General features: G+C 41.5%; 1 protein-coding gene across 1 annotated transcript; it reads right to left on the reverse strand.

Moving 5' to 3' along the window:
• Positions 1 to 2,422: 2,422 nt before the first annotated feature.
• On the reverse strand, positions 2,423 to 25,318 carry si:dkey-192p21.6 (uncharacterized protein LOC565246 homolog). The gene is made up of 16 exons (XM_056395783.1): positions 25,280 to 25,318; positions 25,048 to 25,166; positions 22,666 to 22,735; positions 22,494 to 22,560; positions 20,779 to 20,852; positions 17,713 to 17,789; positions 15,768 to 15,798; positions 15,502 to 15,662; positions 12,107 to 12,219; positions 11,027 to 11,148; positions 10,271 to 10,394; positions 10,065 to 10,151; positions 8,753 to 8,830; positions 5,253 to 5,323; positions 4,070 to 4,182; positions 2,423 to 2,621 (listed from the first exon to the last, which is right to left on the reverse strand). The coding sequence occupies exons 2-16, from the start codon at positions 25,115 to 25,117 to the stop codon at positions 2,440 to 2,442; spliced, it is 1,440 nt and encodes a 479-aa protein (XP_056251758.1). The 5' UTR covers positions 25,118 to 25,166; positions 25,280 to 25,318; the 3' UTR covers positions 2,423 to 2,439.
• Between the last annotated feature and the right edge of the window lie 1,734 nt (positions 25,319 to 27,052).

The following is a 27,052-nucleotide window of genomic DNA, read 5'->3' on the forward strand; positions in this document are numbered from 1 at the left end:
GTATCAAAGCGCTCAGTCCACAGAGAAATGCACACAGCCTGTATTCAGAAACTGAGCCTTAAAACCAGCCGTCAGGACTGGAACTTTTTGATGCCACAAAAAAGTCACTACTCTCAGCCATGCCCCAAGCCCCGCCCACCTGGACCCACCATCCAACTTTGCAGGATTTGGTTTCTTGAGCATTTATCTGAAATCTGCTATATTTTTTATTAGATCACTCAGAAAACAGTCAGCTAATCAGAAGAGAGGCTCAGAGCCTCCTCTCCTCTGATTGGCTCACCAGCCTGTTGTTACTAGAGCTCCAGAGAGAAGCCTGAGAGAGGAGAAGTAAAACTACACTGAGATGGTTTTAGTTATTAAAACCACAAATATTTGTTCTTTTGGATCAACACTTAAAATAAAACACAGAAGAAGAGGAAAATATGGGACCTTTAAATGGTGTACCCTTACATTTATGATAGATGTTAAGAGCCTTTTTGTCATTTCAGACACACAACACTGATTTAACTTTCAGCTGTGTTCAGTCAGCTTCTATCTAAAACCACATATATATATTTCAAATAAAGCTATTGCTTAAAAAGAAAATGTCTGACGATTGGGACTTGCTGCAAGGTATCGTGTTGTCTTTGTTTGTGTAACCGATGATGATACATTTGTAATAAATGATCTGCTGAGCAGATACTGTACTCACTTACTCTATATAGCTGGGTGAATGTAATGCTGTTAACTCTATCATGGGAGATCATCATGGGGACCATTATGTGAATATTAGAAGCCGAGTGGTCTGCATGAGAACACTGTATCAGGGATAAAGTTTCCATATGACAGACTATAGGTATCCTGAGACATATGCTCAATGAGAATCAATAAAGGCAAGGAAGTGTGGTGTGTGGAACCATAGTGGTGTCTAATGGGTTTTTTTGTGACAATGCAAGACAGCAGCCAGAAGTTTAGAGCACTGCAGGATGAGATTAGCAGAAATTCAATCTGAAATATAAGCAGAATATTCATCACCTCCACAGCCTAGATTTTTCTATTTTGACCCTCTTGATCTTTTCTAACAGCTACTTGTGATGTTTAATGGTTTCTGTGCTCATGCCACTGCAGTTACTGTAAGCAACGCTCAATGAGTCAGCTAAATGCTTATATTTAAATAAAAAGCTTTATCATTGCATGCGAATACACAAAAGATATCTTAAGGCTTCTGTGGTGAGTCTGTATCGATTTCATTTTCTCCCCATGAAAGAAGCATCTATGCGTTTCCACTGCTGGCACAGTAGTTTAGGAAAGTAGTAATGGACTTGGTTCTTGCTCAGGAAAGGCTGGATGCACCGAGTCGGATTCAAACAACAACTTCTGTTCCTGAGACACTTACCACACAAAACCACTACGGCATGTTATGTAATGTTTTCAAGGCTTCTGAGGAGTGTGTAATATGATTTCACTGTGCAAGGAAGAGCATGATGCTGATATTTCATTTCATTAACTAGATGGTCGTTTCATGATGTGCACACCACCTGACCTGATGCTGAGGGCACACACTGTCATATATACATTCTGCAGAAATATGCATAGGTCACTCAACGCGACTGTCAACCATGTGGAAATATTATAATCTGAGTCTGAGAATGAACTCTTTCAGTTGTTAAGTAGCTTTGTGCATTAAATAAATAACATGTTAAATGTGTAAAGGGCTCGGGCTCTTTGAGGGGAGGGGGGCCTTGTCGTTGTCGTCTGATGAATTGGATTTGTGTAATTTCCCTGATTTTCTATTACAATGAGTGCAAGAGGTTTCAGTCCCATTAATGACACTCCTTTGTGAGATGTGCATCTTGACCCCTATTAAAGTACTGTCACTTGGACAGCAGATGGTACCCACACACACACATGCACGTACACCGACACACACAGGGAAGGAGGAGAAGTGGCCATGGCAACAGACTCATAATAGCTGGCCTGGTGTGTACTGGAATCACTCGGCCTAATTTGTTAAGTACCACCTCAGTATATTTGATTTAATCAGTGTATTCAGTGCACAAAACAAGTGGCATCAAATAAAACCTCGGCTGCCCACACTGACAGTGGATCAGACGTCTTCTTCACAGACTGGATGCTGATTTAATGGGTTTCATGGATGAACATTTTCATATTTTTTCCATTATACTACAGCTTGTTTGATGAAAAATTTCCTCTTTGCTGCTCGATCCATCAGATGACTTGGATGTTAGCATCAGTGCAATTCATTCAAGTGTACGTGGGTAGATTGTACATCACTGAAAAGTAAACTGAAGTGATTACGCCAACCACAGTGGGCCAGGTTTTTAAAACGCCCACAGATGTTATAATGATCGATATACCTTATGAATGTAGTTTGTTTTAATTGAAAAAATAAGATAATGGCATCCACAGAGTACAAGGGGAGGCAGATGAACGTCCTGTTTATATTTTGAGAAAGAATTTCTTCCTGTAGAGCAGGTAGGCGATGAACACCCACACTGCTGTTCCCCAGAGGCTTTGGAAGAGCCACTCCCAGTGGCTCTGCTGGAAGTGCATCTCCCAGCTGAACGGGAAGTAGAAACCCAGGAGAGAGTGGCCCACATACACAAAGATGGAGTTCATCCCTGAGGAGGTAAACACAGGTTGTTACTGAACAGGACTTTCAGCCTTGGTCTTATTCTTCATCATTCTTGATAACTGAAGTATTCTGGGGCGAGCAGTGTGAACCTTCAAGAGCTTTCAAAATAAACTTCACTTTTACAAGAATCATTTCAAACTCTAAACTTCTAACTAAAATTGGAAGAAAGACCAAAACAGCGATTATGACCCCAAGAAAGAAGTCACCCTCTTTAGGGACACTTTTGTATAATTACCCTCTCTTGAAGTTGAATCCAGAAATAAATGATAAATAGAAGTTCTAAATGAATAGACAGCTGGCTTTGTTAGATGGCAAGTTGCCCCAGGAGTATATCTCTGTGGAGTTAGTTTAAATTGCTAATCTAAGAAGCTAATTTCTGTGCTTACTTTTGGTCAGACTCTGCAAAGCATTTTAAAATGATTTTTGACATTTGTCTGCTGCGATAAGCCAGCATTCCTTTTTCCCAAATTACTTGAATGGACGTAGTGAGCGCACAATCAACTTACAGAGGCTGTTTGTAAGTTTTCTCTGCCACACAACACGGTTTCTTACCGGGCGTGAGTGATGGGGATTGTTGCTCAGCAAGAGCTTTGTTGCATTTATTTATCAACTTGTTTATTTGATAGGGACAATACATGTTAATCAACATCGGTACAAAATGTACAACGTTAACATGCTGGATTGTTGCAAAAATGCTCATTTACATCCGTTGTCCCTAGGCTAAATCACAGTACACAAATACAAATATAAAATACACAAACCAAAAGACAAGAGGTTATAACACGTCCTCTGAGCAGCGCTACGTCTTCAGGGCAGATTGGAGGCTACAGTGAGTCGCTATCAGAAAGTGATGACTCAGGCTGGGGCTAACTGGTTAGCATGCTAACGTCAGTAGAAAAAAGGATGTGATAGAGACGAGAGATAACATTGGTGTTTCTTTCCACTTCTGGAGACGACTCTTGGTGAGTAAAGGAATGAAGTTTGATGCTGAACTCACAACGTTTTTTCTAGACTGGTAAGTAAACAGCTGTTAATGCTAATGTTAGCTATGTAGCATTAGCAAAACTTACAAATAGCTCATTCAAAGCACCATCAAAATGGCTGCAATTACGAGAACAATTGACGGATTTTCATTCTTGCATTAACAGATATTTTGGTGACAAGCTGCAAACCCAGCACACTGACATATTGCCATCGTTAAAGTTGATATGTTGGACTTGTATGTTGTATGTAACTGTCTGGGGCCGGTCAGGCAGTGTACACTGGGCTTTTAGAGCTGTTTAGCTGAATACAGCTGCCTGTATAAAAATATTAATTATAACCACTTTAGGAAATTAAGTTCATTTTGTTGATTCATGTGTTGAATGGTTGCCCATCATGTTTCTGAGGTTATTATAACCAAAGCATAGCATTTGAAATGTCAATAAACATTACCTGGGTATATGAATGGCTGTCCGCCCCACCAGCCCTTGACGTCAGTGACAAAGTACATGGCTCCCAGCAGCAGGAAGGAGAAACAGCCCATACATGTCACATAGGACAACGACCTGGAGACAACAAACAACAACAACAGCAACATTGTACTAATTTGGGCATCACTAAAATTTTAGTGGTATGGTGTGAACAAGGGTGTAAAAACACAGAGTCTATCAATCCTCTGCTGCAGATAAATAACACCCAGGGGTCTCGAGCCAATCCAACAAACTGTTCCACAGTTTGTTGAATTGTCTAAAGCATCAGCAGTGGATCCTTGGCACGTGCCCGGTGGAGCCGTGCCAGGCAGCCATGTCCCTGTCTGTTCTTAAGTGCAAGAATGTTTGATGTAATACCATCTAATGTAAAATGGCCGCCACTTGGAGCCTCCTTTCACTGGGCTTTTTTATTTTTTATCTCAGCTGAAGTGGGGCCAAAAAGGACTCTTGGCTGGGAGTTAATTACTTCTAGACATCCAGGCAGGGACTTGTACTCAAGAGCTCAATAACCTGTGCATGATGAACTGCCTATAAAAGCCAGTCAGGTAATGGCGAGGGATGAGCGCAGTGTTACTGGGGGCCCCAGTGGAACATCATGAAGAATTTGCTTACACATCACAGATGAAATGGTATTCTTCCTGCTGAAACATTAAAATGATTCACATCATATTAAGGGGAACATAGGAGTGGAACAAATGCACAGGTCGTAAAGTAATCTACGTCTGAGGGAGTAATTGCGCTGTATTTCATGCAAAATCTTTACAAACATTTATCAAGATGGTGTGCCTTTTTTTTCCAAAATGGCATATGATAGTTTGGGAGCGGTTAGACTGCCTTACGATTATATAGATGCTTTTCCCAGAGCCCATCAACCAGGGCTGGTGAAATGTGTACTGAGTGCTTCTGGGGTAGAGAGGATAAAGCATCCTTAATACTGCTGGCCATAAGGAAGAGTGATCATGTTGGGAGGATGTATGACCGCTCCACCTCACACTCCCGACAGCCCGGGTGATTATTTACAGTCGTAGCTGTTGTTAGAGGTAAGTAAACGCATGTTTTAGCAGCTCTGATTTGTGCCTGTTGGAAACCCATCCTTTCTTTTGTGAGGAAAAGTGGCTGGATTTAGAGGGTCAGGAAGCACTTACCAAAGGTTTTTATTGACAGGTATAAATCCTCCGTCTCGTGTGCACTTAGTAAGGATGGCTGCAGAGATTCCCTGAGGGTGGAAATGAAACAGATTTCAAATCGATGGAGGACGATAAAGCGAGCCGTATTGGGCTGCTAAAACATGAGGCAACAGAATCAAGCAAGTCCGGCAGATTAACCGATTATCTGAGAGTCAGACGAACTCGGTCCATCGAGCCACACACACACACACACACACACACACACACACACACACACACACACACACACACACACACACAATAACTGAGTGCAAACATGCCAATTTGAACATCTACACTGGAATGTGGTGCTCTTCAAAGAGATCCACCGACAGTATATCTGGGCCCCAGTTGACTCCACAGCCTTATCAACCACGATACAGCAGAACTGTGTATGATCTGATGAACCTACATCAATAAAAGCTTTTATTGTCTCATCTATTTACCTTTGCATATGATTGAGATACTTGAAGCATTTTGTGCTCCAGAGAGAAACCCAGGGCACGGGATCAGAATCCAAACATGCTTGTTCGGTGGTTATCCATCATGTGTATAGATGACAGAATCGATGGTGTGGAAATAGCCTAGCCGGGACTGGATTAAGTCTCCAGGCTATCCAGGCAGCAGGATGTGGGAAAGGGCTGGTATGTGGGGCAATCGCTCAATTTCAATCTCTCACTTCTGGAGCCTGATCGTTGGACTTTAATTAACAGGGGCTGTTGTTTATTAGGAAGAAGATGCATGGCCGCCCCTGAATATCAATCCCGCCACAGAAATCAGTGAACTCTGGTGCTAAACCCTGGCTCTGCTGTTGTACTGAATCAACACTTTCTGATACTTTGTGAACCTCCTGTGCATAATACCAATCCTGTGGTCAGGCGCGTGCAGAAATAAGCTCCCTCCCTCCTCCGCTGAGGAGACCTGCTAATGTCAAGAGCACATGTCTGAAACAAGAGGCAGTTCAGCTCTGCTTCCTGCCTCCCCTCTGAGCCCAAATCATATTAGAAAAGTCAATATCAAGAACAGGCCAATCACTAAAACTAATTTGGCTAAAAATAGATTTAGCCACAGAGATTAAAGAAGAAATTAAAGCAAATACACATAAGCAGAGCACGTGGAGGTGATTGTATGTTGTATTTATGCTTCACACAGGGTCTGGATCTGTTCCCAAAATCAATAAAAACAGGCTGCTCTCTCTGTCAACCATCACAATGTGAGAAAATCTATTTAACTGTTATTCACTATTTCAGTTAAGCAGGATTTTAAGCCCCTGTATTGATCTGTCACTAAACACTGCATGATCCTGAAATATATCATTTTCAGCATTACGATCTTGAGTAGCATCTACATCATCTATGTAGCATGAACTGGTGAACCATGAGATACAATGGAAAAACATAAAAGCCTAATGTTTATTCATTTAGTCATGTGTTACTTTGTCACTCTTTGCCTCTGGGAGAAGCCAAATGGATCTAATATATTTCACCTCCCTCCAGCCACTCTCACTCCACAATAATAGTCAATAAGATTCAACACCAGGAGACATAATGGGGAGATTTGTCATTTAAGAATTGAGGTTAATGAAATTCTCACTACAAAATTTCAATTGATTCTCATGTAAGCAGGATTTCTCCAGATACATAAGAGGCACATTTTTGGGCATCTGCACTTATATTGGATTTACAACATAATTATTGGACCTATTATAAAGCTGTTGTATTTTTTAGAGCTTCCCTCTACTTGAGACTGAAATATCTAAACAAATATTAGATGGATTACCATTAAAGTTTACTCACGTTAATGCTCAACCACATAATGAGTTCTAATAACCTTTGTGATCCATTTACTTTTCATCTAGTGCCATCATCAGGTCAACATTTAACTGCTAAACTGATGACATTCCCATCAGGTGTGTTTAGTGCTAATTAGCAAATGTTAGCAGGCTAACACGCTAAATTAAAATGGTGAACATAACCACTAAACACCAGTGTGTTAGCATTTGAGAGCATGTTAGCATGCTGATGTTGGCATTTAGCTCAAAGCCGTGATTACGGTAAGCACAGGCTCAGGGAGCTGCTAGCACGGCTGCAGACTCTTACTTTCTGACATGCTAAGGTTTTTTTCCTGCCATTTTAGAACGTATGACCTGACTAAGGACACACTGCTAGTGAGCCACATTGAGATATTGTATGTGATATTGGGCTATGCAAATAAATTTAACTTGACTTGAAAAACCCAACTATCTGACCGATGCATCACTGATAAGACAATGTTAACAAAAGAAGCTGTTTCCTTTGGCTAAGAGGCTTCAGTGTGGTTTAAACACATGGGCCCAATAAATAAACCCCATACACATACCAGACTGAAGGAATCTGAAATCTAAAATTACAGAAAAGGCACAGTAGTATACATCAACCACAAAACCTAAAACTAATGGGATCTGTCTCTGTTCCTGTGTGGTTTCCTCTGGCTGAGTCCATTGGCCCCTTCTTTTCATCCTGCACAGTTTGATTCCCAAGGCTGAGTGATGCAGCCAGCTCCTCCAGCTCCATCATCGCTCCAGGTCACAGCACTGCCAGTTCAGGATGTCTGCCTCCACAGCATGCAGGCTCCTACTAACCCCGTTTTGCAAACACACCACATCTCTGCAGCATCTCACTATATGCGTGCATAAAAACAGTGGCCAGGCACAGTTCAGCACAGTCTGGCCTTTCTGTATGGATGTCTGTCAATCTCGTTAGAGCAGTCTAACGGCCTCCTGTCACCGGTTTAGAAATGCAAAACGGGCCATCTCACATAACACTAGGCTGCTCCCTGTGGGACACATTGCCCCTGTAAATGAAACAGAGGCCGGCTTGCTTCTTTTTGTGTTTTCAGACCACCCTGAATGAGCACTGATCCAAAACAAATATGACGTCAGAAGCTTTCCTCCAAGATTTATGACAAGATTTATCTTTGTTTTGGATCTGAATGGACTTAAATCTGATTCTGTTATATCACTTTATCAAAACTGTCTTGTGTACTGACTGTAGATGTTTGGTGAGACTTAGCGTGCGGATAAATGAATTGATTGTGCTCTTAATCAGATGCTAATATACCGACTATAAGTAATATGCACAACTTGTCTAATCTAAAACCACATGTGAGGCATAGACAGGCGGTGAGAGACAGTGTGTATCCCCCTGAGGCACTGGATACTCATGTCTGCCCGGAAACAAAGCCACACATGGATGTTGTTTAATTGTATTGAGATCGCACACATATCCTCTCCCAAGTCCCTGCTAATGAATGGCTTCGGCAGCTATGACTAACAGCAGAGTGGCTGGAAAACACGCTGCAGATTTTACCTGTAAGGCTCAGCTATGTGTGAGTCACAGAAGCAGGAAGTGATTTGTTGTCTTGGTTTTAAATTATCAATTGATTTTTATAGTCATTTACTTCACCAGCTGTGTTTCAAACCTCCACATGATGTGACGTACCAGGACGACGGCCCACGCCAGAAATCGAGCGAGGATGTGGACGTTTAACCCCCTATAGGAAATGATAATTTTCCCAGCCTGTGGAGAAGGAGGAAGAGATAAGCGCAGAGACGACAACCCATTCAATCATACACATAATGAGAAATACCATGTAAACACCTTCAGTAACCAAATAGGCCTGGGATGTGGGTGTCAATACTGTGTCCCTGGCATTGGCGGTCACATTTCTCCTATCCCATCCAGATGTTGTGTGTAAGTCATCCGCACCCTCTGATTAATTTGGTGATGATAAATATGTTTCAGCTGAGGACATTAGCACGGGGCGAACACAGAGCAGGGCAGCGGACACCTGGCGTGTCGTCTAAGACTCGCTGACTGAAGGGCTCAGTGCTAACCGCCCGCTGGGAATTGAACTATGTGGCTGCTTTTGCCCGGCAACTTCCCACAACACAAATGGTTATAAGTGACACTGTCGCCATCAGAGACTCAGGCCTAAAGACCAAAAGCTCTCTCCTCTCTTTCTGACAACGTTTTGTCAATAAAGGAGGGCAGCTGTGCTCTGATAATGAGGCGGCAAAGAGTCCTTCACACGACCTTCACTTACTGCCCATGAGGGGTCTTTATTGACCTATTAAGATCATGTGATCACTGATACTCTGGGCAAATTGATTCATTTGTTATCATTATAAAAATGAATTTATCAATGGATTCATTGTAAAATTTGAGCTACACATGGCTCTGATTGTTATTGTCTAAACAGCTGATTATGAGAAGGCCTTCACTGAGAAAGTGTGGCTCCATCTGAATCTCAGCCAATCAGGTGCCGGCATTCTCAGGACTTAAAGGGGCAATTCACCCAAATCATGCCTTTCTAGAAACCATGTCCAGGTTACTTCCTGGCAACAGTTGTCATTGGAAGCCAATTAGTCACTATGACGCCAGCGATGTCCGTCGTTTAAAACGGTTTGAGCATCACAAATGAAATGTCATTCACTTTATCTATATTGATGTGGCACCAGATGTCACAAAACCTGGGCAAGTAAAACCAAAACCATCCACATGCCAGTAGAGGAGAGTGGGAAAATGTTGTGGTTTGTGTGAACTGAGCCTGTCACAATTATTCTGTGAATAATTTTAAAGTAAGCTCATCTATACATTTGAAAATGCAGCACCATTTAAAACATTGCTTCTATTCTGAGCAAAAGGACATCTGGAACTTAACCGTGACAACAGAATAATATAGCACCTAAAATATAGATACCAGAATAAACACTTGTTGACCCATAAAGAAGAAACAGATGATCTGACCTACCTGCATCCCCAGGAATCCCATGACAATTGAGTTGATAGTACCCAGAACCCCCTCTGGGTCAAAGGGCTGCGTGGTCTGATACATCTCCTGGAAAACAGAAACATGAAAAAGAATCATCAAGGTTGTATTAATGGTTTTAATTCCACCTGCAAGTTTTATAACAGATGGTTGAAAGAATAAAGAACGATATGAGGAAAAGATCTTACTTTGCATGTGGGGTATCTGTACATGTTGTCACCAAACATCAGTCTATCGATGTGTCCTGCTGCGCCTCCAGTGCAGTTCGGGTAAAGACCGTTATCACCAATTCCACCGGCACCCAAATATCCTCTGATAACAAACAAGAGTACAATCATGATTAGTAGAATATGAAATTGTCACTGATAAAGAAATGAAATTAAAGAAAAGGACTAAAAACTAAAACAAAAAGCCTCTAAAACGGAATTTTAGGAACACAGATTTAGACAAGGGAAGTTCCTCAGGTGCAAAATATCCCCTCTTGTTTTAAAGCTTTGTATGAGATTCGTCTTCACCAGATAACCTCACGTTCCACTAAAAAAATAAAAACAACAATCAGTTTCTGCTGAAGAAGCTGAGGGGAAAAGGCGCTCCTATTTAAACCTACAGTCTGCCACACAGGGTCACAGGAATGTGGGAAAAACACACAAAAAGCAGCACTGAGCAGAAGACACGGAGCGAGGAAGATGGATCCTCTGCCTCCGCTCCTCTTATTGCACATGACAGACTGAGATTGGCTAATTATGCCCTCTGAAGCATCCACCACAGGCCCATAAATCACAGCGGTTCATAACACCAGCAACACAAGGTGCACACTAACACCTCTGCTGCAGTGCAACAGCCCCAACTGGAGATTATCTCAGCATAAGACATACATAACATATATGTGCAGAGGATTAATGAGCAGACTGTTTCGTGACAGCGGGAGCTTTGCTTGGACCTACGTGGGGCAGTTGGGCACAGGCATGAGGAAGGTGAGGCACAGCCACAGAGTCTCCAGCAGGATGATCATCAGCCACTGAGGCCAGTACAGGACCACATCCTGGACGGGGTTCCAGCAGTGATACTGCATCATACACAAATGTTGTTAAGGTAAAAGACTCACAAAACACACAACTCAACACTGCACAGAAGCTTTTTTCTTTTTTTTAGCCATGCTAGAGGCGTGGATTTATGGACAGTGTCAGTCTGTCTGTTGATCATTTATTGGGTACTTGGTACAGATGTTCATGGTGCCTAGAAGATGAATTATGACTTGGTGATCCTTTGACTTTTCATCTAATGCAACCAGCAGGTCAAAATCTTTCTTTTCCAATGAAATATCTCAACGTCTACAATCTATTTGACGGATTGGCACTAAATTTTGTACAGTCACTGAGAATGGCGATGCTAATCTCTGGGGGGTGGGGGGCCAGTCAAAGAAGCCCCACCCCCCCACCAAAAAAAACCCCACCCCCTCTTCAGCTCTTCCCTGAATGCCTCAGATGCAGGCAATGGGTAGACGGCATATGTCATCACATTATAGGGGCAACATCAGTGCACTGTACAGTATAGTGTCTTTATGGGAGGTTTAAGGGGGTTTATAGTTTTCATTGCAAAATGTGCCAATATGAGGGCCCCTTCTCCCCTTGAGGACCCCAAAGCATTTGCCTGGTGTGCAACTTCTCATGGTGCACCTCAGGTCACTGATGTTTCCTACTGACTGCTGAACCTCTGAGTTTTCTTCTTGCAGTGTTATCAGGTGAAAGCTTCCATTTGTCCAGTAATTTGGTTCATGACCAAATACCTGCAGCACCTCAGCTCTACCTCACATCTCATGCTAATTAACATTCTAACATACTTAGCTAAGATAGTGAGCATGATAAACATTACACCTGCTACACCTGAGCATGTTAGCCTAGTTATTCTGAGCACGTTAGCATGATGACTTTAGATTTTAAGTGTGTAGTTTCAGGTTGGAACTCTTCAGAGTTTTTCCTCCTTGCGCCTGCAATGACGAAATTGAACTTGACAGAGCTGCTCACCGATCTCAGTGGGATTTCTTTCTGGCCCCAGAAAGTCTGCAGGAGAGACAGAACAAAGTATGTGAAGCCCAGACGCTGCAGCACTCCAGGGATCCGCAGCCAGGACCAGGACACTAGAACACAGTCAACAACGCACAGCACAAACACTCACAACAGCACCGTGCACCTTAATACTGACAAACAACTTACAATTCACACAAGGCACAGCTGTAACTCATCAGTCTGAAGTTATTGCTGCTGAATTAAACAAATTATAAATCAGGAATTTCATCATATTAAACATGAGAACATCTTTTCAATCATGTTACTCCCACTACTTCCCGGAGGAGGAGGATGATGATGGACAGCACGACACACACGGAAATGGTGTCAGCCTTCAGGATATGGACGTGCCAAGAAGGTGGGAAGCTGATCAAAGATTTCCACTTATCTCTTGGTCTCGACAAATTGGTTTGGATAGGCTCGGCTTCTGGTTGAGAGATTGATGGTAATCTACACATTAGTTAATTGAAAACCTCTTTCCCACACGAAATGCTGTAGAAACAGTGTAATCCCAATCATTGATCCGTTCAAATCAAATAAGAGGCGGAAATCTCTCTTCTCACAGGAAAAGAGGAAGCTCTCACTGACGACGCATTGGTTAAATATGCAGGTTACAGCCCCCTCCAGGATAATTTACTGTATCTGCCCCCAACAAAACTGTCACTTAAATAAAAATCATTGTAAAAGTTACAGATGTGAGGTGAACTTCAGGACGCTGTAACACCCTTTGTTTCACTTTCTCATCAATGTATGTAGGTTTTTGTGCGTGTGTGTGTAAGTGTGTGAAATTGAAACCTTTTTTGAAGTTCAATATCATTTAAGAAGTGAAAGCCCTGCTGTCTACTTCCCATCTCTGAGCACTTTCAGTGATAGATTGAATAAAACGATGTTTCTATGGTGGAAGTGAGCAGAACTGAGTAAAGCCATCAGAAAGTAGAGCAAACTGCTGAGATGAAAAAACCTTTCAAAGACAGGTTATTCAAAAGTAGGGATTTGAGTCTGACTCTTGAACTTCATTTTCATCTGACTGATCTTTGCTTGTAACTTGTCACCATCAAAGTCAGATGCTCAGACATCAAATCTTGAAAACACAGTGTCCTTAAGCAGAAGAATATTTTTGTATGTCCAAAACATCAGCTTCTATGGAGCCAAGAGAAAGTGCCGTGTTTTTAGCTTCACTACGATGTGTTATTGAGTTTATCTAATCTGTAATTAAAGACCCCTCCAATGAAAAAGTGTCTGACCTTGTTAACATCCATATGATGTTTTTATATAATACAAGACATATGATGAGTGAAATAAACAGTCACCACCATGACTGAGTGTTTCCACTTTGAACTGCAGTGAACCAATGACAGTCTCATAAAAATAGATTCAGACAGCCAGAGTTTCATACGTCACAAACTTAAGGAACCGATCCTGTCAACTTGTGGGGACGGGGGACGGAGCTAAATAAACCTGAAACCTTGTCAGTACAGAGAGCGAGAGAGTTAGCATTAGCACAGCTACTAACACTGTGTCAGCCACTTCCAGTTACAAGCTAACAAACAACATGAACAAAAAAAGATGCTAACTGCGCTAACCGTTCTGATCCGTCTGCTAGTCTCTGGTTCTGGTCTCAGACTCCTTCCTCTGAGTCTGGGTCTGACTGAGGCTCAGACATGTGGCTGAGTCTCTCTGATGTTTCCTCCTCTAACCATCTTCATACTCTCTGCTCTTTCACCTGTCCACCTGAAGCAAGCAGGTGGTGGGCGGGGCTCAAGGCCTGATCCTGATTTCTCAATGAGGAAGTAAGAGTAGATGAGTTTCCAGTCCCAGTTTTCCATTTTTGTATTTTCTTTGTATGTGGGAAAACCACGTTAAACAAAATATTAATCATAGTAGAATATTTTTACATTGTTTAAACCATGTCTGGAGAAGAACTTAAATTAATTAAGTCAGGTACTTTCTAAACCAACACAGTAGTGTGCAAGTCGCACTAAAACTGGAGTTTCAAGGTCTTTGCCACTGTTTTGACTGTGATTTTGACATGGCAGGATTTATTTGAAATGACTCATAGTTGAAGTCAAAGGTTAACACCTTCTTCTGTCTCATCTGACACTGAAACGATTTAACATATTGAGCTGATGTGTCTCAATTCTCTTATTAGATCAAACCCTGCAACTGAACTGCAGAGGACGTCCTTGGAGACAGAGGGCAGAGCTGCAGTTTATGGTAAAAGTCACCGTGCTGTTCTGAGCAGCTCCAGCAGCTCCGGCATCTGCGGCAGCTGCATGAGGCTGAAGGGTGTAACACTATCTGTTTATAATTGTCCATTACCACAGCGGTTGTTTTTGCTCAATCTGCCTCTGTTAAATGTCCCCTGGTGCTGGATTTTGAGACTGCACACACAATAACAATATTTTTGTTAACCCAGTTACACAGACATCCACCCATGAAAGTCCATTAGCACCGGGAACGGCTAATGTGTGAGGGGCGCCCTGTGCGTCCCCAGGTGAACGATGCTTCCCCACTTTTAACCCTGACACCCTGCAGCCTTGGCTTTCACTACAAATCTGGATTTAAACACACTGTCTTTGTCACCTGACTAACTGCAGTTTGTGTTGTTCTTATCATGAACATACTAAATATAAGCTGTACAGTATATTAGTCCTATCTTGTATGACATTAGGGTTGCAACTAAGACATATTTTCATAATAAATTAATCTGCGGATCATTTTTCGATTCATCGATTATTGAGTTGGTCTATAAAACAGCAGAAGACAATGAAAAATGGCCATTGCATTTACAGAGAATCCAAACTAATGTCAATACATGTCTTGTTTTGTCTGACCACAGACCAAAACCCAACATTGCGGCTTGAAAAATGATCACATTTTCGAAGCTAGAAGAAGCTAGAACCATCAAACCACCAATTACTTTGCTTTAAAAATGACTTGAAGAATGAATTGATTATCAAAATAGTTGCTTCTTACTTGATGAGTATTCTTTTGATTGACTAATTGACTAATTGACTAATCGTTGCAGCTCTTTATGACATGATATGAATAGAGATGCTTGAAGAAACCCTGTATTAAATTCATTTGCTGTTGCACAATATAACAGCTAATGCACTTTGTTTAAGTTTTCAGATGAGCAGGTGCATTAACACAAAAGTCTCTGTCTTTCCACTGGTGCTGATGATTTACAGCACCGTACATATAAGTGGACGTATAATTAGACATGGTGGAGTCTGGGTTTTAATCATTTCCCCATTACACAACAAAACAAAAGGTACAGAACAAGCACGTCCACGTTTAATGTGTTTGTTCCATTAACCATTACAGTATGTGCTACATATTTCTGCACCTACGTGGTCCGTCTCTTGGAGAGTAGTTGAGGAAGCAGAAGCCGAGCATCAGGAGGACGACTGTTCTCCAGGTGACTTTCCGCAGCAGCTGGAGGCGGCTGACTCCTCTCCTCTGCATGGACCTGAAAGCCAACACCACCGAAGTCCCGATGATGAACACAAACCTGGAAGGAACAACAGTATTACACTATAAAAATCCAATTATAGATATGTGTACAAAACTGTTCATTTTTGTGTATATTAAAATAGGACTGAAAATATCCTCCTACCACGGCATGACAATATCTGCCACAGTTAAACCTGCAACAAGAGACACAGACATAGATTAATATCAATAGAAACACAGACACTTGAATCTGATGCCATTTTGCAGAGTTCACAGTTCTTGGCCTCTTCTAATCCTGGCAATCCAGAAGGACAAGAAGATGAATTAAGAACAATGCCATGTCCTTAAAGTGCTGCCTCTGTTATTAACTTTCCATTTTAAAAAAGGTGTGATTAATAAATATCTTCACTCCTGTGACAGTAGCGGCCCTGCAGCAAAGAGAAGATTAATCAAACCACCCATTAAATCAATACACCCTTGTAGATGTGGTGAAGAGGCTATTATAAAATTTAAATTGAGAACACCCCTAAACGATGACATGCATTTCATACAAGCTGCAGGGACACTTTTGTATTATTATTATTTTTTTTACTTTTATTCACCCAGGGAAAAGGGACCCAGCAACTGTCTCCTTGGATCACAGGTGCCTTGCTCAAGGGGCAGACTGGAAACTGCAGTAGGGGGAGTGTTTCTCACTCACCACACCCTCACATATTCTCCCAGCTGTCAGTTAAACACTCATCCCTCCTCCTCGTCCTCTCTCCTCCCTGGTTGTTAATAACAATAAACATCTATGGATTGCAGCTTTGATCCAGCTCGTGTGAAGAATGGCGTCCTGTGTGTTAGGTCTGAGGCAGCATTTATCATAATTAGTGACCACAGGTCAGAAAATGCTGCAGACATGATGAGGTGAAAGCTGCCATTGAGTAATAATAGCCTTGAGTTCATGCATTTATTTCATACCAGGCTTTGTGGGAAGAAGGACGAAGAAGGAGACTGGGGAAGCTTTTTGCATCAGAGACTATTTGGACAAGACCAACCAAACTTTTACATTAAACTTTATTAAACTTACATCTGTCTGCTAATTACCCATATCGTTTGAAGATGATTGCATGTGACATATCATTCCTAATATTTATTTGAATGGAAGAAGTCAGATGTTGACCCCAACCCTGGGGACAGTTGCAACACGGATCAGGGACGGGTGCAACATATCAAAAATACATTCAATTTCAATAATAAACTTTAGCTTTTTGTCTCAATAAGAATAGTATTCTGAAAATATTGTTGTTTTACAATAACATTATATTATTATTTATTTATACATAAAATTAGAATACATGGAACAAAAAGTAGAATTCTATTTGCATAGAACATATGCCTACCTTCAGTCAAAATAGGCACAATTTATCTATTTTATGTGTGATAAACAGAACAGGCAAATATATTCCAAAAATACAAAATCATTCCTGAAATAACTTGTTTGTGTTCTTTTTTTGTTTTTTTAAATGAGCAATTATTGTTGCCTCTGTCTGTAAAAATGTTGAGAAATACTGTTGTGTGGTCTGTTTTGATCCGGCTGCTTAGCTACGGGACAGTTACAATAACTTGTTACAACCTTATCAGCCATGACAGAACATCATGGTCAGGCTAGAAACACCTTGACACATGATCACCATGTCACTTGGAAGTCAACAAAACTGTGACTCAAAATGAGTAAGTTTTGATTAATTCGTCCAAATGTCAGAAGAGTTTGACAAAGATACATCTCTTGACAAAAATAGTTTCATACCTCCAAACCAAGTTTCAATAAATACAGCAGCAAATGTTGAATGTGTCACATGTCTTCCTGGTGTCTAACTGAGCATGTGCAGCATGCAGCGCTGCGTGAGCGTTATCACTCCAGCTGTTTCTGATTGGAGAAATGAAACTTGTTGCAACCCAGTCACCCCTACGTGCTCTGTCCATAAAACACACTGACCTCTGTGAGCTCTTGTTCAGATGTAGATGAGGGGAAATGAAACAGGAATTTCAGACTGTGGTGTACGTGCTACTTTTACTTTGGTTTTTATTTTGTAAATCTGTGCATGTCTTGTATTTTACTTAACCGTTCCATGGTGCATGTTGAAAGAACCAGTAGCCTCCTCCACCGTAGTTCACAAACACCATCACTGTCAGGGCGAACCTACAAAGACAGTACAATGAGTAAACACTGTACTACACTATTTAGTCAATCAGTAATAATGGGATTAACCTTGATGCTGCAGCAAAGAGTAAGTGAAAGAAATGTGTGTGAAAAGGGACAAATTTTGTTAGAAATACATAAAAAGGTGAAATGCATAATGATATTATCATTTCTAAACCATTTCTAACAATCCAACAGCAATACTTTGATTCTGATTCAATATTAACTTCAAAATTAAAATTAAAGAGGCCTGGGGAGGGGCTTTTTTTTTATTCTGTCACGCTCTCAAATGCAAGGTAATGCAATCTAAGCATTATGAATCACTCAGGAAATGAACACTCGTCCTCTGGATCTCCTCAAGCAGGAGTGCTGACTAAAGACTTTGTGTTTAATATATGATACACTTTATACTTTAGCACTGGCCAGGGCTGCTGAAACACCGGGCACGTGATGGAGTGCTTCACTGAATCAGACGCTGGAGGAAAAAAAGGTGTTTGCGTTGCATGTAAGAAAATGGGGCGGGTGCCATTACACAACACAAACTTGCGAGGGAATGTAAATGGCTGCACGGTCGAGCGGCTGCAGAGGTTTTCAGATTCCATCCTTTCAACATCCTTAATACTTGAATTTATGCTTCTGATTCGTGTGTTATTTAATCAAAAAGAGGGGAAAAAAATCATAAGGGGGTCTTTAAGAGGCATAACAAGATTAGTACAAGCTCTAAGAATGAGACTGTCTGATAAGGTCCACTGTATCTGCCTCTGCCTCCTCTTGTTTTTCTGCCCAGATTCAATTAAGAGGTGCACCAAAGCCATTACTGCTCTTTTAGCCCCAACCTGCTGATACAAGATTTTAATCGGCCACTATCATCTCAAAAGGGCTGTTAAAGTAGACTAAACCCTGGTGCATGTGTCCATGGACTCTTTTTCCCTCTCACAAACACACACCCATATGCACACAGGCTATCGTTTAATTTTTGACGAACATATCCATTAGTTGCCATAGTGACAAAGACAAAGGTTAAATCACCAGCCAGATGAGACCCGGTGAAAATCCCTGCAATATCATGGCTTATTGGCCATCGTTTTGATTAACACACTCTGGGTGTCTGATTGTGAATAAGAGCTCCATTATTGGCAGGTTACGTTGCAAAAGCCACACACACATGCGCCACACTTCCACCTGCTAATTATGATTAAGGGAAACTGTAAGTGCTTAATTAATATGATATGTACTGAGATCACTTTGTTTTATGTTGCACCAAAGTTAATACAAGAACAGATAATGTCCAGGCTGAAGCACCACAGGCGTGTTTCTTTGGTTCCTAATCAAGTTTAAGTTGTAAATATCCCTTTAAAGCTCTCCACTGAACATTTGTCATTCCAGTAATAGACTTAATTCATGTCTGCGAATCAGTTTCTATGATTTACAGCGAACAGATTACAGGCAGACGTGTCTGTCTCGCAGCAGTGACAACTGGTTATGACTCATTGATAGATGCTGATGGACTTCTTTGATTTGAGTCACTGTACATGCATTACCAATTAGAGTATTAGCTTAGTACATTTCCCCCGTTGCAATGGATAGTTACACTCACTGCAGAGTATTGAGTTACCCACTGTGATGGCTATATCAAGGACGTGGACACCCAATCTAGTCATAATAAATTACTACTTGAGTGGAAAAGCCAAGGTTCTTCTTTTGTGGCCAAACATCAGAGCACAGCTGAAACTGAACCGGAGGGGAAACTTGGAGCTCAGTCAAAATAAGGCACAGAACGAGTCAGCCACCTGGTGTTAAATGCGGCCGACAACCCATTGTTTTGTTGTAATAGTTGTTCCCCCTGTCGTGTGGCGCTGCTAACTACTGACGGTGCGATTTCCAACAGTAAGGAAGCCGGCAACAGGCTTTTAGCAGTGCGACACAAGATTAAAATTCAAATCCTTTTAGAAAAATTAACGTGCAACCATACCCCACAGTTCTCTGTATATCATGTCAGCGGAGCCTGAGCAATGATCAGAAAAACCTTTCAGCTCAGAAGAAAAAGCCTTTTGCCTTCAGGAAATGTCTCAGCATTTATGGCAGTTGACTGATGTGTCTGTTCTCTGTAGAAAGTTGTTACTTATCAGGGGGTATGGATCATAAGTCACGGGGCTAAGGAGGCACATGCAGCGTTAATCTTTAGCGCTGAGTCACAGTTTGATTAAGTGCGTTGTCAGGTATGAGAATTTCCAGTATTACCAATCAGGACATCAATATGCGACAAGTATCTGTCACCCTAGACTGACATTTCAGCTAATATGATTGAACGGTGCTGCGGCAGGAAGTGTAAATTGAAATATGTCTTTTCCTTGAACCTTTGCAAATTCTGGTATAAACCTCCTCAACCAACTCAGCCCTGACGGAATACAACTATGAGGTTTTTTGAATTGAGCACATATGCACAGTGGTTTCAGATGGCTTTTCATCCATAAGGAAGCCACAGATGGAGAAGATGCCAATCGTCTGTTGGATGCTGCCTCTGTGCTGCTGGATTTCCTCTCGCTCTCCCTTTTGGCAGGAGATCTATGGCTGTGTGGATGTGTGCTGATATGTTGACGGTATTATTACATCAATTATTTGGCAAGGGGGAGGTCAAAGCCACACCAGCATCCTGTTTCCAGAGAGGCGTGCTTTGTGTCTACCCCCAGGCCACAATTAAGGCTAGCAGGGAGCCCAGATTCAATCACATGCATCACTCCTGTCCAACAGAAACACACTGTTCCAAACCCGAGACGCTCTGATATCAGAAATCATGCCCAAAGCTATACCGCCTGATAACAAAAGCTTGGGGGAGCATGTGGCCAGACTGTGACCCCTGTAATTATTCTTTATGCCGGGCCTGTAGATCTTCATCATGCCTCAGACTGCTCCAAAAAGAATTAGCATGTGAACGAGCCGCATGTGGTGATAGACTGATAAACAGGATGGTTGTTGATGGAGTACATACCCTCGGAAAGTGTCCAGTGAGCGCAGACGTGTTGGTGGAGCTTTGGTGGTAGCTTCACGAGCATGTTCTCCCTCCTGTAGGAACAAACAGGGTGCAGATTATCATTCTGAGCTTTGGCTTTTAAGTAAAGACGAGTGTGGATCATGTGAGGTTGTATGAAAAATAGCTCACCATATACTGTATGACTACTGCTATATGTTAAATCTTTGTACCTTCAATTTGAGACTTTTGTTTTCATTTCAGGTTGCAGCTAATCTATGTTAGCATATGTTAGCTTTTTCAACAATGTTCAACTTAACACATTAAAGCGGTTAATTGAGTTTTGGGCAACAAGCTGCAAAAACAATGGGAGACTAATGCCTCATAGATATGAGAAAGCAAATGTATTACCAAAACAACAAGCTGAAAAACACTGAAATGCTTAACTGAGGCGGGGGCTGCAGTCAGGTGATATTTCTCTGTAGGTCTGTCACTATGAGTGAGTCCTTTCACATTACATATATTCATCATCCAATGTTAATATAAAGCATAAGTGCATCTTTAAATGCTTAGCTGCCTCATGTTGCTCTGAAAACTTACATATCACAGTGCTGATTACAAGACCTGTGGTAATAGATGACAAGCTAATTGGCATTAAATTTAAAATGACCCTCTTCTGTCGCAGTGATTAATCATGATTACATGCTGTGTGCTTGTAGCAACTACAAAATATAGTGTAATGCAAAATAGTTTTAAGATTTTGCATGACTGTAATTGTTCTGAGATGCCAAAATATTGACAAAAACAAAAGTCCAAAAGCCACCTGGGTCAGAACCCCTTTCAATCATGTTGGGCATCTCTGTTCTGCGTCATTTTCGGGGTGGCGGGGCCTGTTTTTCCCTCGCTCTGTGAATGCAGCATTGAGATGACTGTGGCCTGTTGCCCTCTCAGTTGGATTAGCCTGACTCTCTGGCCTTATGCAGCAGTTTAAAGAGCCAGAGCAGGAAGACACCAGCACTAATATGTTATGATGGATCTGCTTGCCATCCAGACAGCATATGGAAGACCGAGACATGTTGCATGGAAGAATGAGAGGAGCCATTCATGCTCACCAAAAATACACAGTGGTTCTTGCTATGAAGCAAGATGATAGGCAGGATACGACGCTCTATGAAAGTCTGCAGCACAACTGGCTCTGCTAACATTTGTATCAATCATTCCATTAGTGTCTCCCAAACGGCTTGATGACTGGAGTCTCTGAGCAATTTTGGTATGCATCTCAGGCTGCAGAGTTGGCCAGTGAAAAATAATTTAGTGTAACTGCTCTGTGGATCAAGGCAATGTTAATGTTTGATTACCAAAAAAAAGCATAAAGTTAATCATTTTCTGCAGTAAGATGGTGCAGTTATTTTGCATACTGCTTCTCTAGTGAACGAAATAAAGAGACCAAACAAAAACATAAAAATATAAATCACATCAAATTATTTATATTTTTCTCCTACACACAGGATCACTGAACAAAAATGTTGGTTTAATGATGCATCTTGAACATATTTTGATGTTTGGTATCTCAAAATTGCACAGATGAGACTATCCACTTAACGCCCTCATTTAATGGAAATCACTTGAGGGGTTTTGATTGATCTACAGCCAATCAATCAAATCATCTGTATGACCTCATTGCATTTATTAAGATATTAATCTAATGCATTCATCAGAAGCAGCATTTTACTTACATCATCCACTGAGTACTGGAGGCCTTGGCAGCAAATGGTCTTAATAAAGTTTGATGTGCAACGCCTCCTGTAAAGAGGACAACAAGTCTGGTCTGCTTTATTCTGATGGAGCAGTAATCAGTGCTGAATGGTATTTTCATTATGGATGATGTAAAAAAAAACATATAGGTACCTGTAGATGTAGGGTGCCACAACAAATAAGAGAGCGATTATGGCCAGTAGGAGAGCTGAAACCAGAAGAGCTGACAGAACAATGCGAGAAAAAAAATTGTTTACAAATGGTTATTGTGTAACATCCATGTCAGCTTTGTAGTTTACATCTCTATCAGATTAGAATCTGACTAACGATAAAAAGCCTGATAGATCAGTCCAAACTGTCTGCTTTACTCGCCTCAAGACTCCCATGTGGGAATCAAACAGTGTCAAATGGGATCCCTCAAGTGACAAACAAGAGTCTAATGGAAACCTCTGGGTCGATCCATCACAGAGCAATCACTCTGGGTAATCTAAGCCTATGGCATCCGAACAGGAAAATGTAAGACTACACTGGACCAGGGAGGATAAAACAAAGACAGAGGGCACTGTGGGTCAGGATGAGGTTTATAGTATGTGATTCAGTGGCCTGGATGTGTTTTGTTTGGGAAATAAATAATGAAATTTTCTTACATCGACTCTATCATTGATGTATCATAATGTAGGCTGATATACTAAAGGTCCCATATTTTCCTCTTCTTCTGTGTTTTATTTGAAGTGTTGATCCATAAGAAGATATATTTGTTGTTGTAAGAATAAAAAAGAGCTCTAGTAACAATAAGTCGGCGAGCCAATCAGAATTCTGAATTCTTCTGATTGGCTCACTGTTTTCTGAGTGATTTAATAAAAATATAGGAGATTTCAGGCAAACACTCAGAGTAACCAAATCCTGCAAGGTTGGATGGTGGGTCCAGGTGGGCGGGGCTTGGGGCATGGCTGAGAGCAGTAACGGTTTTGTTGTGACATCATAAAGTTCCAGAAGTCCTGACGGCTGGTTTTAAGGCTCAGTGTCTGAATACAGGCTGTGTGCATTTCTCTGTGGACTGAGGCTTTGATATTTTCACAGTATTAATATAGAACCTAGACCTGCTTTATAATCAAACAACACATGGACAAATACCTTTATACTGTATGGGACCATTGGATTAATGTACATTATGCTAAACACAACTTATTTTTACTGTCTTTCTTGCTACATTACTGCTCACCCAGCAGCCCCAGCAGCACTGAAATATCAGTGAGACATTTGACAGCTGTGCTACTGTTTATAAAACTATAACACACAGGCTCAGGAGATACGAGTGAGGTCCTCTTGCGTCAAAGCACGGGAAATCAAGGGGCAGCGTGTGCAGTGTTTGTCTTTAGTGGAAAAACAAACAAAAAGAAGACATTTTAACCTGAGCTGAATCCACACTATGACATCCACTCTGAACAAAGAGTGGTCACTTAATTGCCTCTGAAAAGTCCTGGCATCTCTGGTGCCCGCCCATAAAAACACCATAAAGCTCTCAGCACATGAAGTGAAACAGCGCCAGATCTCTGCAACAGCCACCGCTCACTCTATTAGTTACTGTCGGAATAAATAGAAAATTAATGGAGGTATTTGAAACAACCAGATTAAGTTCAGTTTGTGGATGTGTTTGCGTAAGTCAAACACTTAATATTAGTCAATATCTTGGATTTCTTTGTAAGAATTAAGGCCTCTGCAGGTGCCTTGTGGTTTGTGGTACAATACAGAATACAGTACTAACATGATTAAAGGGTGGATCTGATAGCAGCTGCACAGAGACGCATACTTGAAGAATACCACGCCCAGCAAATGACCTCATGAAGGCCTGCCAACGATCAATCTGATGCACTGAAGTAAACTTTGAAATTCACAAGCAGGGCAGCTCTAACCTGTCTTGAGCTGCTGACCAGACCATTACTTACGCTGAGCAAGTCCTACAGGGAGTTTGTATAATCACCGGTCTGTGGAGCTAATGGAAGCTCATCATACAGTGAGGGGTGCAGTCACACTGACCATATATCTGCTCGGATAATGGCTGCTTGGCCTTAAAAGTCCGATCTACAACATAATCTGCAATATTGTTAAGTAGAGTGTACATTATGGAGGGAGATGCTTTCAAAATCCCATTATGCCCTAATCCTTCCACACTCCCTAATGTATTACCCACAATCCCCCCACTCGTGGAGCCAGGCCCTCAAAACAAACAGAAAAGCTTTTCTTTTATCCCTTTTCAAGAAAGCATGTCTTATTTGATCAATACACATCATGTCCCAAGAGATGGATGAGAATTAGTGCTCAGTGGATGTGGACAAGCCGAGTGATTCTCCTCTTTGCTGACTCAATTAAGCAGAGAGTGGATCAAAGGCTTGGCCCCAGCGTGGACACAGGTCCCCTTACTGTCATTGTGTCTCACCGAGGCAATCGCACTCACCCTCAAACAGTTATTCAAAACTGTTCAGCTCATTACTGAATTTCATCATCTTGTATTCTTCATCAGCGTCGTGCACTCACGCAGGTATGTGTTGTTTGGCCTTTTCTCCACACTGTGAGAGCAGCTGGCCTCAGTGGCAGCCTCTGACATCTGGATCCAAACAGAGTAATGGCCACCTTCTCCATACGTCTGACTCCACCTGCATCCAAAACAGCGAAATATGGAGAAAAGCCTCCTTCAAAAGCACACAAAGGCTGTTTTTATTTGATCCCCTCTGAGATTGTATTTCCTTAGAAGAATACATGTAATTACTTTTTTCATCCACTGCTGCTGTTTCCCTCCTGACCTGACGCCTATCTCCTTCTGAAGACCTCACAACTCAAGAGCACCACCTAGTGTCTGTGGACTTACAGTGTGTTCTCTCGTCAGCTCCACTTTCAGCCCCCAAAAACATGCATTACACGCTCATATTGATCCACTGTTGGGATGACATACTAGCTATCGCTTGGAGTGTTATTTCAAAGGGAGAAGGAAATCAATAGCAGCACAGTCTGGTTAGAGACCTCAGCATTGATCTAAGAAGCCCAGGACCGGACCTCTGAGAGAGCAAGAAGAAGCACCAGAGAGGCTTGTCATGTTGCAGCCAAATCTCTGGCTCTGTGTTTACAAGAGCCCCTCAAATGGAAAGATCTGCTCCGGTGTCTTGTCAGTACTGATTGTTTATAAATATGGCAACTGTCTCCTCCAGTTAACATCCCCGCTGAGGTTTCCACAGGACGTGTAGCTTTGAAGCTTTAATGAGCCCTTTTCATCAATATTGGAATGTCGGGTCTTATTAACCCCAAAAAGGCCCCTGATCGATACCCGGCGAGGTGGTTTAAGGGAGGGCATCACTCAGGTCCAGAAAGCAGGTCAGGATTACTCCCCCAGCCCTGTAAATAATCATGCAGACTGCTGATGCAATCATCGGATGCCACCACACTATATTATGTCTGAGAGCAATACACTCCCACAGGCAGAGTTATTATGAGTAAACAGGAAACAAATCAGCAGTTTTACCTCTCTGGGCTGTAAATTAACAGCTGCTTTCATGTTATTGATGCTCGGGTACAATATTAAACTTGTTACCTGCAAAGAGTTGCATTCAAGGTCTGTGATTCCACCCGAAGAGTCAGGGTGAATTTAGTGCTGATCACCACAGATGCATTGTTGTTGTTGGGTTTCACAGAGGCCAAGTGCTGGTACACACACTGAGAAGTATAAAGAGGAGAAACACTGACTTCATGCACTTTACACTCAAAAGTTTGGGATGTAAAACCATCAGAAAGCCCCCAGTTTATTGGACAGTGGTCCTCAAGGAAAATCAGTCAAAGTCATAATGATTATAATGAGGTATAAGGATTCAAGGCTTGGCTGCTCCGAAGGACAGACTGAAAGACTAGTGTGAAAAATAAGGATTATGAGAAATAAATAAATATAAGTAAAATGTACACATATCACATGTCTTTATACTGTCCTGCACAAAGTTTATTTGCACAAACTTTGTGCAGGGCAGTATAAAGATTCACTGAAGACAACATGCTACTCAAGATAACATAAGGATAAATTTTATATTTTCTTTATTTTGTTGGTTTTTGTAACTTTCATAAAAAGATTTCCTCTCTTCAGATCTCTAAAATCCCTTCAGCTGTTAAAAATGAACGTGCACAATAAAACCAGAACTTGTGGCTATGGTAGTACATATTAATTGGTTGGGAATGACTGGTATATGTTGGAGAAGCAGGTGACTTGGAAAATTACGTACAACTACGCAGATCTTTAAATTTACCTGCTGCTCTTCTCTTACATCCTAAAAATATTTTCCACATAATGATGAGTTTGATTGTCGTGAGGGACACAGCACAACCTTTGGAAATATACTGTAGGTTGAGTATTCTGTGGTTCTGAAGGGAGCTGACATCAGGATACTTTATGATTTTAACAGAAGAAAACTGAATTAAAAAGGGTTACGTGCGGCTTTAAAGACAGGACAGAGCTGGTCTGATGGACGTTTTGTTGCATTGCATTATGGAAAATGCAGGATCA

This window comes from Seriola aureovittata, chromosome 14 (assembly GCF_021018895.1).
Source record: "Seriola aureovittata isolate HTS-2021-v1 ecotype China chromosome 14, ASM2101889v1, whole genome shotgun sequence".
Taxonomy (NCBI): domain Eukaryota; kingdom Metazoa; phylum Chordata; class Actinopteri; order Carangiformes; family Carangidae; genus Seriola; species Seriola aureovittata.

What these genes read in the sequence shown, in the direction of transcription:
- si:dkey-192p21.6 (XM_056395783.1), bottom strand. Translation starts at nt 25,117, where the DNA reads ATGTCAGAGGCTGCCACTGAGGCCAGCTGCTCTCACAGTGTGGAGAAA. An exon ending in GTGGCACCCTACATCTACAG is followed by an intron (nt 22,561 to 22,665) that starts GTACCTATATGT and finishes TCCTCTTTACAG; the next exon opens with GAGGCGTTGCACATCAAACT. An exon ending in TGGGATTCCTGGGGATGCAG is followed by an intron (nt 8,831 to 10,064) that starts GTAGGTCAGATC and finishes CCTTCTCCACAG; the next exon opens with GCTGGGAAAATTATCATTTC.